The 13782-nt window shown below is 37.6% G+C and overlaps 2 protein-coding genes across 2 annotated transcripts in view; one reads left to right on the top strand and one right to left on the bottom strand.

The window, feature by feature from the left end:
• Window positions 1-49: 49 nt before the first annotated feature.
• On the bottom strand, window positions 50-3289 carry cdcp2 (CUB domain containing protein 2). The gene is made up of 5 exons (XM_016277162.1): window positions 2932-3289; window positions 1695-2036; window positions 1260-1613; window positions 599-777; window positions 50-370 (listed from the first exon to the last, which is right to left on the bottom strand). The coding sequence occupies exons 1-5, from the start codon at window positions 3287-3289 to the stop codon at window positions 65-67; spliced, it is 1539 nt and encodes a 512-aa protein (XP_016132648.1). The 3' UTR covers window positions 50-64.
• Window positions 3290-8266: 4977 nt separating this feature from the next.
• The window catches only part of mrpl37 (mitochondrial ribosomal protein L37), a 10101-nt gene continuing 4585 nt past the window's right edge, over window positions 8267-13782 (top strand). The window contains exons 1-3 of the mRNA XM_016277131.1: window positions 8267-8795; window positions 9045-9228; window positions 12312-12427. Of these exons, the coding sequence (XP_016132617.1) occupies window positions 8411-8795; window positions 9045-9228; window positions 12312-12427 (685 nt within the window). The 5' untranslated portion in view covers window positions 8267-8410. The remainder of the gene's footprint in view (window positions 8796-9044; window positions 9229-12311; window positions 12428-13782) is intronic.

Raw genomic sequence — 13782 nt, 5'->3', positions numbered from 1 at the left:
CCAAAACAGTACAAAAACAGAGATGTATCAAGTCCTTATACAGTATATGCATTGTGTGGCACACCTATAGAAGCACCAACCACACAATAGCAATTAACATGAGGATCACAGCGAGAACACAGATGCTGATGAAGATGATGTCACTGGTCTCATGAGGTTCACTTTCTTCATCAACATTCTTGTTGTTTGATTCCTTGGCCAGACGGGCCAGTTCATTGAGACGGTTACGCTCCTCAACTGAGATGATGTTGACCATGGCCATCTTCCTCTGGGCGTCACATTGCACCTCATACTCCTGAATATTCTGCTGCGGTCCATCAGAGTAGTCGATATAAAGCGAGTTCACCAGCATGGTGATGTTTTGACGTTTCTACAGAAGATCACAGGATATGGGGCAACATCAATTTTAATTTGAACAAAACCATATAAAATCTAGTCTTTAAGCTGATGTAAGATATATCAGAAATTTGCTAAAATCAGCCAATGAACTAGACCTAAATCTAAGACTGTCTCTGAAAAAAGGTGTAGGGTAAGTAGAGGTGTTTTAAATGTGGTATCCCAAGAAATCACTGCATGAGTGTCTCTTTGTCTTATATACCTGTCCAGCAGTTCCACAGTTGACAAAACGGGCTAGAATTTTGTAGGATGTTTCTGTCAGCTGGGCCGAACAGGATGGATTCCCAAGATAAATATTCTCACGGTCCAGCTGGGGCAAAGCCTCTCTGGAGATCTGAATCTGAAACTCAGTTCGGGTGCAGCTTACATTGACTGGCACCACTGCGAGACACAAAGACAACAAAATAACATTCAGGTTGAGTTCAATGTGGTGTTTACAATAATTATGTGAAGAACATAATTTAATTTAGTATACTTTTGAGGAATATTTTGAGGAATAAATGCAATTCTCTTTTGCTAAACAATGTGATTGTTTTAAATAATAAATACTTTTGAAATGGAGTCTTATGAAAGGTGTTCACACAGACTATTGATTACTTTTCACTGGTGTTTAGTAATTTACTTTAAATGCTTTTTTATAAGAGTCCTTAATGTAATGCCATTATTGGCCTTAAAGCTACACTGTACATTTTATTTTTGCTAAATACTCTTAAATAAATACTCATATTTCAGAGCTGTCACAACATTTTTGTGGGAAATGGCATACATACATAATTCGCCCATGTGCCTACTCATAGTGCCTAATGGTCTAATGTCATTTACGTTAGAAGAGTGAATTCAAACTATGATAAGTGAGCACTCACCTCCTATATAGGAGGCCGTGAATCCCTTAAAGGCATAGTTCCGGTCAGTGCTGAGAACAACCAGTAGTTTATTTCCCTTAGAGGTCAAAGATGGAGGCTGTTCACTGCCACACCACTGACCCAACAGCGTGTCTGTCTCGCTGTCCCCATCGTACACATACACAGAGTCATAGTCGCACATGTCAGTCAGGCTGTTTCGATCCTCAAGCTCCAGAAAGGGGAAAAATAGCTTAATCCTGTAGCCAGCTGCTAAAGTGATTGTCCAGTGACAGTTGATGTTGTTGGGGTAGATGTTTGGGTAGTGAGGGCTAGTAAAGTTCCCACTGATATTTTTGAGAATTTGCTGGCACTCTCCTTTAAAAACAGGAATATCAGGAATAACTATTTTAAATTTTATTTTATTGTGATAATATCTGGTTTGAAAACGTGTCTCACCTGAGAAGTAGTAGGCTTTAAAACCTCTCCCACCAATATTAAAGTCAGACTTGAAGACCACAAGCAGATGGTTTGATGTGGTGACAGTGTTGGGAGGTCTCTCATTACCACAGTAATTGCCCAGGTGACGGTGTTTAACAGAGGGGCCATCAAAGAGGGCCACGTAGTCGAAATTGCACCCCTCATTGTTTTCCAACTGGAAGTCGAGGAACACCAGGCTCACTACACTCTGATTGGACACGTGTACAGTCCAGGAGCAATCTGCATTGTTGTTGTACTCTAGTGGATAACCTGGACTTGAGATTACCCCCGATAGACCGGTCAGTACCCCACCACACATATCTGATTTTGAGAAAGGAACAAATGAAGTTACATTATTGTAATAAAAAATAAAATCTGTCATCTAGCATGCTGTCATTTACCTCAAAAAATTATTTTAATTTATTTCTTAGTTTGTACTTTGTTAGCTTGAACTTTATAAAAAAATTAGAAAAAGAAAAATTATATGGGGCAAGGCACTTATATTTGTATACAGTGCTACAGACATAATTTCTGTCAGTGGATTTACTGACTTTAATCCTTAACCCATTCAGGCCATTTTTACTTGGAAAAGATTACTAAAACTAAAGAAAAAATATATTTTTTAATATGGAAACCAAACTTGTGAAACACAAAATTTTAAAACCTATATATTTTTATTTACTTATTTTTAATTATTAAGTGTTTAAGTCTAGAATTTTTTAAGAGATTTTAAAAGGTCAAGTAAAATGAATGTAGAGTAATATTTATGTTGTTTTGATGTAGAAAAAGACATTTCATTAATTTGGACTGTTTTGAGCAATCTTGAGTAATATGTTCAAATGAATTTAATTAAATCCATCGATTTCAATATATTTCACTATAAAATAGTAATATATGGAATACTAACCTTTTTTTAATGAGGGTTAGTTGGTCATGACAGTTGAAAGACTGGATATATCAAGGTTAGTAAGCAATTTCATCATACTAGACTTATGTTAACACATATGATGTTGAAGGTTTGTGGCTATACTACTGAAACAAGGTGTATTATCCCTGTGCAATGTCTTGCCCCATAGACTTTAATTGTAAAAGGACTGCAATAAACACAATATTTGCTTATTTTTACAAACTGAGGGACAAGTGGTAATTATTGTCTGTTGTAATCAACTGCATATTAATTGATATTGCACCTGGAATCTTCAGTCGCATTCCTCACCTTTCCTATAGCCAACCGAGAAACCCTTACGTGCAACATGGCGGTCTGAATGGAAGATGATGGACATGACGTTCCAGGATGAGCTGAACTGAGGAGGAGACACATCTCCACAGAATTTCCCCAGAAGGTTGCCTTCATCCTCTGAGATGCCGTTGTATATTTTGATGTAGTCATAAGCACAGTCTGTATGGTATTCCAGCTCGAAGTGATGGAAGGTTAACAGTACGGAAGAGCCTTCCGAGACCACTATTAACCAGGTGCATTCAGTATTATATGGGTACAGGCTTGGAAAATTAGGGCTTGACACATTGCCACTGCTTGCAGAGAGGATTCCTCCACATTTAACACCTATAAACATATTATACTGTAAAACATTCTATGGTAACTTCCCTTATAGTCTATAGTGAAAAACTATAATAGATCTAATTGGACATTTCATATAATTTTACTCTGAAATACTGCTAAATTTACAGTTTTGGAAGTGAAAAGGAACAAGTCATCTTATAACCTCTTTGACACTTCACATTTGTTTCTTCTTAGTTTTATGCTTATCAATTATGTATAGGGTTTTATGTTGCATCTTATGTTGTTAAATTAATGTTAATTGCATTATTTTAGTGTCGTGTTTGTTACCATGATACCGTATCTACCTCACCTTGTGGAGAGGCTACTTGTGATGAGCTTTGATTCATCATTATAAAGGTACAAAACTGACTTTAATATTTCAGTAGGTTAATATTATTTGAGTTAATTCAATATATTGAATATATATTAAGTTCAATCTGCAAAATCTAAAATGTTGATACCATATTTCTGGCAACCACAGATGATTTTTTTTTTACCACAAATATTTACAGTAGATTTTTTTATAACAGTGTACAGTTGAATATATTGTTATCCAAAGCAACAAACAAAATCTACATTGTATTCAAGACTTTAGAAGTATGCTTTTCCTACTGAATATACTTGTGTTTAAGCTAATGCTCAGAAATGCACAGGCATTAAAAACTATCACAGAATCATCAAATTTAGGAAGCTGCCATACATACTTACAGAAGAACTGAGGTGTTTACAATGATACAACATTCATAAGGTGTACACTTTCACCCATGAGATAGGAAGCCGTCCTACCTTTCTTGGAGGTGACTTTTCCAGCAATGAACAAAACATGAATGAAGACAGTCATCCTTAAAACCATGTTGTTTCTTGTAGTATGTAGTGTTTAAGTTCTTCTGCACATACTGTCCTGCAGGGTTCAGAGAGCAGATGTAATATTGAAGCTCTTCATTCTGTGGCCTCTCGTTCTGGGGCAATTGGATAGGTGGTCCTCTCTTTGGCTCTCTGACTAAATTTTAATGAGGACTATCAAATGCACGCAGGTGGCTTGTCAATACACTGTTTGGAGAGAAAGGCATGAAAAGTTAATGAGTGTATCGTGCACATGGAACAAGTGGTGTGTTTTAAGTTGATAAGAGGAAGAGACACACAGATGACCACATGTATTACAAGCAGTGTAATGCTGCTGCTGTTTTAAAGTTTAGACAGACTTGTGAAGTTTAGACACAAATATTATTATATATCCACAATTCAGCAAATTGTGCAATTCATTACATTTTTTAAAGGAGGGTGATTTTTAAAAAATTATTATTCAAACAATACAGAAACATTTTTGACATTGAAACCAAGAAGCTAATAAAAGAACAAATGAACAAATTAATACAAATTAAAAAAAAGACATTAATTACCATAAAAAGAAATCTTCAAATATATATATATATATATATATATATATAGGTACAAAATATTATGTTAGACATAATACGGTGCCCTCCACTAATATTGAAAATCAGGACAATAATTAAGAGGTTCCAATCAACTAAAGATGTTACAAATCTACCTGGAAGAGGATGTGTGTCTTTATCGTCTTAATGCACGGTGAGGAGGAGAGTTTGAGTGGCCAAAGAATCTCCATGGATCACAGCTGGAGAATTGCAGAGATTAGTTGAGTCTTGGGGTCAGAAAGCCTAAAAAAATATCAAACAGCCCCTACATCACCACATGTTGTTCAGGAAGGTTTCAAGAAAAATTCTCCTCGCTCATCCAAAAACAAACTCCAGCATATTCAGTTGTCAGACACGACTGGAACTTCAAATGCCACTGGCTTCCATGGTCAAATGAAACAAAAAAAAGAGCTTTTTGGCAGCAAACCCACCAAATGGGTTTACAAACAGGGATAAAAAGTACCCATGCCATTCCCACGGTTAAATATACTGCAGGATCTTTAATGTTGTGGGTCTGTTTTTCTGCCGGAGGTCCTGAACATCTTGCATCATGGATTCTATCAAATACCAACAGATAAAAAATCGAAACATGACAATAATATACCCAATGACCTGAAGGATCATGTGTGTTCATTCAAAGAAAGGTTTTCCTATTAATTAATTAGCAAAGAAAAGTCCTTCCCTTGTGGATTTTCCTTATGGGCAAGGAAGCGATTTTCTTCACCTAAATTCCAGGAGGTCGTAAATGTATCGGGTGTCAGGGTTGCCATGGAACCAGGGGCCTGTTCGGCTTCCTGGGGTGTTACAGAGCATTTGTTAAATCTAGCTGACAAAATATATATTGAGTGTTTGAGTGGTCCAGACGCTACAACGTAATGTCGAACGTGACTGACTGAAAGGGAACGTCTCGGTTAAGTATGGCCTAAAAAAATATCAAACAGCCCCTACATCACCACATGTTGTTCAGGAAGGTTTCAAGAAAAATTCTCCTCGCTCATCCAAAAACAAACTCCAGCATATTCAGTTGTCAGACACGACTGGAACTTCAAATGCCACTGGCTTCCATGGTCAAATGAAACAAAAAAAAGAGCTTTTTGGCAGCAAACCCACCAAATGGGTTTACAAACAGGGATAAAAAGTACCCATGCCATTCCCACGGTTAAATATACTGCAGGATCTTTAATGTTGTGGGTCTGTTTTTCTGCCGGAGGTCCTGAACATCATATATTGAGTGTTTGAGTGGTCCAGACGCTACAACGTAATGTCGAACGTGACTGACTGAAAGGGAACGTCTCGGTTACGTATGTATACCCATATGTACGGGGGAATAGCTTGGCATGCAAATTCCACTTTCCAATTCTCATTGGCCTTTTCATCTAAAGCTCAGAGGTGATTGGGGCTCCCGAGTGAGACACCTAACATCAGTCGAAGGTCCTGAACATCTTGCATCATGGATTCTATCAAATACCAACAGATAAAAAATCGAAACCTGACTGCCTTTAAATCTTATAATGGGTCATGGTCGGTTCTTCCATCAACAATCATCCAGAACAAACATCAAAATCAACACAAAAATGGGTCACTGAGCACAATGGCATGCAAATTCCACTTTCCAATTCTCATTGGCCTTTTCATCTAAAGCTCAGAGGTGATTGGGGCTCCCGAGTGAGACACCTAACATCAGTCGAAGTAACGTCTCCATTCCCTCCTTCAGGGAACGAGGGTTACATATGTAACCGAGACATTTTCAATGCTTCAGCTCTTTCCTTACAGTCAAATTTCTATTTTGTGAAGCTCAACAATCTTGTTCTCCATAAACATCAAAATCAACACAAAAATGGGTCACTGAGCACAAAATGAAACTTTTGCCATGGCCGTCCCAGTCCTCTGACCTGAACCCTATAGGAAATGAGTGGGGGGAACTGAAGAGAAGAAGCACCAACATGAATGTTGTGAATCTGAAGGATCTGGAGAGATTCTGTATGAAGGGATGGTCTCCGATCTCTTGTCAGGTGTTCTCCAAACTCTTCAGGCATTATAGGAGAAAACTCAGAGCCTCCTTCAGGGAACGAGGGTTACATATGTAACCGAGACATTTTCAATGCTTCAGCTCTTTCCTTACAGTCAAATTTCTATTTTGTGAAGCTCAACAATCTTGTTCTCCATATCAGAACTATATTCTTTGGTTTTACTCCTTGTGATGGATGATTAAGGGAATTTGGCCTTTGTGTTCCTCATATGTATAATCCTGTGGAACAGGAAGTCATGGCTGGACAATTTCATGCTCCTAGTCACTCTGGTGTGCAAAAAAAATATGAATGAGAATGGGAGATAATTAAGAATTACTAGGGGTGCCAATAATTGTGGCCAACATGCATTGGAGAAAAACATTTATTTCATCAGGGATGGTCTCCGATCTCTTGTCAGGTGTTCTCCAAACTCTTCAGGCATTATAGGAGAAAACTCAGAGCTGTTATCCTGGGAAAAGGACGTTGCAATAATTGGGTGCCAATAATTGTGGCCAACATGCATTGGAGAAAAACATATATTTCATAATGTGAGTTTCCCCCCACTTTCAATTGTTTTACTTCAATGAAAGGTTAGACTTTTTTGAATGAAAAATCACAAAGATAAATGATGCAGATTTATTTTCACAGCTGCCTTTGCTCAATATAATATAATATAATATAATATAATATAATATAATATAATATAGCAATAAAACAAATCTTCAAATCAGACTTTTTTTTGCACAGTGTATGATTTAAATGGCAAGGAAATTATACTTTATTATTATATTATATTATATTATATCAGATTTTATATTATATTTAACAACACCAACAAGTCATGTTCATTAACATTAACACTAAGTCATATTTATATTTATTAAATAGAGTCAAACTGACACATATAAGAATTATTTGTAATTTATTTGCAACTTTATGATATTAAATTATTTGTTTTAGTCTTTTTGAGTGGAACTTTCCCAAACCAGAAGTGCCTCCCATAATTTAAAACACAGAAGGCTCAATAGGAAAAAGGTGGGCCCCCCTCGGTAGAAATCGCATTCGGGGCCCCTCCCCTCGTCGGGCCTTTGGAATCGCCCTAACACCCCCCCTCCATTTCGGTGCCCCTGGGTGTGAGGAATATTTTCTCAGCACACTTTAGGCCCATTAATACCAACTGAGCACCATTTAAATGTCACAACCTACCTGAGTATTGTAACAATACTATTGTTGCTGACCATGTGCATCATTTATGAATTAATTCTGTAATGGCTACTTCCAGCAGGATATGTTTCATATGTTCCAGCATGTCACAAAGTTCAAATAATGGCCTCCACAGTCACCAGATTTCAATCCAGAAGGGATGTGGTGAAATTAGAGATTTGCATCATGGATATGCACAAAGAATTACGGCAGTTCAGAAAGCAAATAGGGGTCCAACCCGTACAAAGTGGCCAGTGAGTACATAGGCCTCGAGTACGTTTATGCAGTGACCGGCAATGATCGATAGATGGCAGTAATGCGTAATATCTGTTAACATGCACGTTTCCAGAAGAAGACAGACTTCCCCACGTGACGTTGTACAATCATGGCCGCCTCCTGAGTGCAAAGAGAAAATGTCACGATGACGAACATCATTTGGTTTTGTTGAACATAGACTAGTATATTAATTTCAGACACCTATTATACATGCTAGTAAAAATGTTTAAAGCAACAGTGCAAAGAGTCAGCACGTTGGCTTATAAAATAACTCAAAACTGTAAATCAAAAGACAGTCATACTGTCCTCATTATGATTCCTCATGGACGTCGCTGCTTATCCACCAGCTCTTGTTTATATGGGAAGATTCTTCCGAGAAAAAAACCTCGAGTGGTCCATGAAATAGCCGGACTGGAGCCGATCACTTATGCCGACAGGATGCACTTCGTCCCTGGACTGGCAAAGCCGATGTTTCCTCCTTGGGAACGTGGATGGAAAGAACCGAATCACTATAAGTCCCCTAAACTAGAAGATATGCCTCTGTATAAAGACAAACCATGTTACATATTCAATCAGAGGACGAATGTGCTGGAAGGTATTTATAGTGTTTCTGTTCATTTTTATGGGAAAGACAGATATTTTGGTATTATATATATATATATATATATATATATATATATATATAGGTGTGTGTATTGTATATGTGTGTGTATATATATATATATGGGTGTGTGTATTGTATATGTATTATTTTATACATAAAATAATGTACTGTGTATTTGCTTAAACTTTGGTTTGATATGTGTATAACAGCAGATAATGTGTGATTGTGATTTGTGTTTAGGTGTTCGACAAGCCCTCTGGCTCAGTAAGTCAGTCCTCATTAAAGGGTTACCTGATCAAATTCTCACCCTTGTTGAAGATCCAGCCAATCAGATTGAGAATCAAGATGAGAGAGTACAGAACGCCATTAAAAATTCCAGACTGTGGGACACCACAGAACACCGGCCACCCAGAGAAAGGTTCTGGTGGGTACCCTGACTGTATTACTGATCTCACTTCCGTAGTCTAGAAACAAGACTTACCTTAATAAATGGCTTTGTCTCAAACATCATTCCTTAATTATAAATTGATCTTCATTAATGAAGTAATGTCACATTAATAATAAAATGACTGGACAGGCTATCATGACACCAGTGACTTTTTCAAAAAACTAGAACACACATATTCACTGACCATCTGTCTTTTATATATTTTTGTATGAAACTCTGTGTTCTGAAACCTAACAATGTTTTGTGTTTTACATTATTACATACTGCAAACTATTTCATAATTTAAAAACCATCCTTCCTTAAATGAATTGGTTGAAACAAAAAAGGAAATTCTGTCGTTGTCTCGCCCTCATGTCATTACAAACCTGTATGACTTTCATTCTTCTGTAGAACATAAAATATATTTTTGATATTCTCTAAAATATGATAAAAGCTCAAACGTGCTTGTTTAAAGGGGTCATATGATGCAATTTCAATTTTTCCTTTCTCTTTGGATTGTTACAAGCTCTTGGTGCATAAAGAAGATCTGAAAAGTTGCGAAGACTAAAGTCTCAAATCCAAAGAGATATTCTTTATAAAAGTTAAGAGTCAGCCACGCCTACCTAAAACGGCTCGTTCTATCACGCCCCCACATATCTATGTCACTATGTGGGAAGATTTGCATAACGCCGCCCAAATGTTCACGCAAAGAAAGAAGGCGTAACTTTTATTCTCGCTGTAGTATTGTTGCTGCCGCCATGTCGTGAAGGCACTGTGTGATTCGTTGTGAAAGCGAAACTACTTTGTTTGGCCTTCCAAAAGAGGACGATATCCGCTTCGTCATGCCTGGAGCTGATCCGTGCTGGTTGCTGAGGAAATACAACAACTTTGCGCTGTGGATCACCGGATCGGCTTTCACCGTGGATGAAGCGGAGTCCAGCCCGGGGTCGTCACATGTTGTTGCCACAAGCCCTCCGGACGCTCCTTTGTCGAATCCACCGTCCGCGCCGTTCTCAAGCCCGCCGCCTCTGCTCACTCTAGCCCTCTGGCCGTTCCTCACCCTAGCCCCCGGCCTCTGCTCACTTTAGCCCTCCAGCCGTTCCTCACTCTAGCCCCCTGCCTATGCTCACTCTAGGTCGCCGTGTGTGACGCTGCGTTTCGACTAGAAACAACTAACCCTTTAAAGGGGTCATATGATGCTTTTTTTAAAGATCATTATTTTGTGTATTTGGTGTAACAGAATATGTTGCTATGCTTTAATGTTCAAAAAACACATTATTTTTAAAATACTGCGTGCACACACACACACACACCGCTCTCTCTTTCTCTCTCTCTCTCTCTCTCGCGCGGCATTATGCAAATATTTCCACATAGTGAGGTAGATATGTGGGGGCGTGTTAGAACGAGCCGTTTTAGGGGGGTGTGGCAGAGTCTTAACTTTGATAAAGAATATATATTTGGTTTTGAGACTTTAGTCTTTGCAACTTCAAGGATCTTATCTATGCACAATCAGATTGTAACACTCCAAAGAGAAAGGAAAACTTGAAATCGCATCATATGACCCCTTTAAAGAATTTGCCACTGATGATTCAAACGCAAGTTTTGGGCAGTGTAGAGTAGGGCTTGTTGTTTGTCATTTCTCCGATCACAAATGCAGACATTGATTTATGTTTACGCAGCGCGATGCAACGTAAAAAGGCCGTATTAGTCATTATAATCCATAATTATGTCCCCACTTGGTGCAACGAATGCCTCGTTTATAATGGGTTTTCATGTTTTTGAATCGTCGCTCCGGCCGGACACAATATGGTAAGGGTCGTAACATTTCCGTCACACGCTTGAGGTATTCGGCCAATCATAACGCACTGGATAGCTGGCCAATCACAGCACACCTCGCTTTTCAGACCGATGAGCTTTGTAAAAATTACATAAAGGCGAGGCATAGAGGAGAAACAATAATGTACAGTATGTGGAAAAAAATTTGTTTTTTGAACCTTAAACAGCATAAACACATTTCATTACACCAAATAAACAAAATAATGTTCTTTTTAGCAACATCATATGACCCCTTTAACTTGAGAGGTTTGACCTTGTTCGTCAAGCAAGCATGTAACGTTACAAGTTAGAAAGACAAAAAACAGCAGTACTTTTTGTGCTGTTAACAAAAATAAAATGCTAGAAACTGAACAGTAAACCTTGTAAGTTTGACTTTTGCCTTTTGTCTTCTATGAAAAAAACTGTTCAGTTAGATAGGAAATTTGCACATGCTCAATATGTAAACCACAACCAGTTTCCTTTTTGTGGGTAAATCTGGTGGTTACTGCAAATAGTACCACAACTGTCTTGCAGTTGGTGGTGCTGTTTCTGATTAAGTGTTGTCTGTTATTGATGAAAGTTTGTAAAATAATGTGTGTTCATATTGTGATTGAATAATCATTCAGTGATTGGTATGTTTTATTATGTAGATGGTCACCCATATATCACCAATGTACCATGTTAATTACACTGGAAGCAGTGCTAGCTATAAACATGCCATACAGTGTGCAGTTCACTTCATCTTTGCACCATAAACAGACTCACGGTTAAATGAAGCGTGCACACCAGCTACTGTTCCCTCTCACCCAGCACTTCATAATTGGCTCAACAGCTTCAATATGGAAGGTGGCATTTGGCCTGGGCCGTGTCGCTCTGATGGTGTTTTTGAATTTAATGACGGTCATTAAACACGGGCCAGTCTGCATCCTCAGCAGGCAGCGGCTCTGTAAAGCCTTTATTAATTAATACTGCTCCTGGGAGGTCTGCCATTCATAAGAGCCTCTTTGATATCTCTCATCTCCCTGGTTAAAATCTGCCCTTTGGTGGCTGTTTTATCTCCCAACTACTGCTGGCCCTTAACATTTTCCTTCTCACAAAAACCCGTCACACCACGAGCATGAAAAGGCCATATTGACATTGACACGAATAGACATGACACTTGGGAACATGCGTTTGGTGAATTGGAAATGTTCACATCCTGTTTTGTATGAACCATCAAATAGTTAATAAAATGAGTTTTATGTGTATTTTCTTTTCCTCTATAGTCCCTCGCTCTTAAATAGACTGCTTCACCTGTGTGGAGGCCTGCAGGTCACTCATCCTGAGCTGGCCAAGAGGATTCTTGCTGAAAAATACAGTTTAGCAGCGACCTGGAGGAGAGGTGGGTGTACAGTGTGTAGGTTTATATTGGGCATTTATACTGGCTACAATACTCTGTTTATTTATAGATATAAACAAATATTTTTTTCTATACGTACACATACACATAGAAAGGTTTGGGATTGTATGCTCACCAAGGCTGAATTTATTTGATCAAAAATACAGTGAAAACATTAAGAAAGTGAAATATTTTCTATTTGAATATATATATATTTATTTATAGGGCTGGGCGATATAACTAAAAAAATTATCACGATATAATGTTTCATATCGTTCGGTATCGATAATTATTGAAAGTTTTTTTATAACCTTTCTTAAACAGAAAGCAGTAGAAAAAAGGTTTAAATTTAACCGCTGCATTTTTAATTTACCCAATTTATTAAGACAAACAACAACTTATTTTAGTCTTAACAAACAAAATAACAAATAAAACAAAATAGAATAAAATTTAAACACATATCTCCTTTCTTATAATTTATATGCAGATTAAATAAGTATTAAGGAAACATTTGGATAATGCACCTCATTAAACGGTTTATTCAATGCAATGAAAATAACGGCTGTCTATAAAAAAGTACATAACGTCTACACTAATATTTATAAATCAAATATGATTTCGTAAATTGCATAAACAATAATGAACAAAACAGCATCATGTATATATGCATAGCTTAATACAAATAGCCAAAGCGCCGATCACACGATTGCATGTAAAAACATATGAGACGCAGTGGAATGGAATAAAACCCCCACAAATTCTCGAGACATGTTTTCTAAAAGTTTAACCTCTTTTAACTTTACATGGCTTTCTATTCATCTCTTGTGCGAGACGCATAGTTGTGCGCTTGTTTTCGGTTTTAACCTAACCAATATCTTCTCCGCATTGAGCTTCTATAGTTCTCTAATATTTTGAATGGGAAAAGCAGCAGCGGCGCATCTTGTGGTTTCAACTGGATATAGACTAACAAAAACATTAAAATGCAACAACATCATCCTCACCGCATCTCGTGCACCGCTGATAAGGCTCCCTGATGCACACCTAAAATTCAAATATACCGTTTTTTTCATTTGAATGCAAATTTTTATTTTAAATTTGACTAATAATCCTTTTTTTTCCTCATCGCAGGCAGGCACGGCACTCATTTCAGCGTGTGTTTGTGTGTTCTGTTGGCTCTCTACTTGTCACTCATAACACGCGCCTTTAAATGAAAAAAGCGTGAAACTATCGTGTGATATATTGAACATTTATTCTATCGATGATGGTGTACCGTCGATAAATATCGATACAGTTTTATCGCCCAGGCCTTGAGTGTGTGTATATATATATATATATATATATATATATATATATATACA

Source organism: Sinocyclocheilus grahami, unplaced genomic scaffold (assembly GCF_001515645.1).
Source record: "Sinocyclocheilus grahami isolate Dianchi unplaced genomic scaffold, SAMN03320097.WGS_v1.1 scaffold109.1, whole genome shotgun sequence".
NCBI lineage: Eukaryota > Metazoa > Chordata > Actinopteri > Cypriniformes > Cyprinidae > Sinocyclocheilus > Sinocyclocheilus grahami.
Note: the sequence above shows the minus strand (reverse complement) of the source record. Positions and strands in the feature narration are given on the sequence as shown.

Coding starts and splice junctions, on each gene's coding strand:
- cdcp2 (XM_016277162.1), bottom strand. CDS start 3,289: ATGTTTATAGGTGTTAAATGTGGAGGAATCCTCTCTGCAAGCAGTGGC. Junction 1,614..1,694: donor TAAAGCCTACTACTTCTCAG/GTGAGACACGTT, acceptor CTGTTTTTAAAG/GAGAGTGCCAGCAAATTCTC. Junction 371..598: donor ACTGTGGAACTGCTGGACAG/GTATATAAGACA, acceptor GATCTTCTGTAG/AAACGTCAAAACATCACCAT.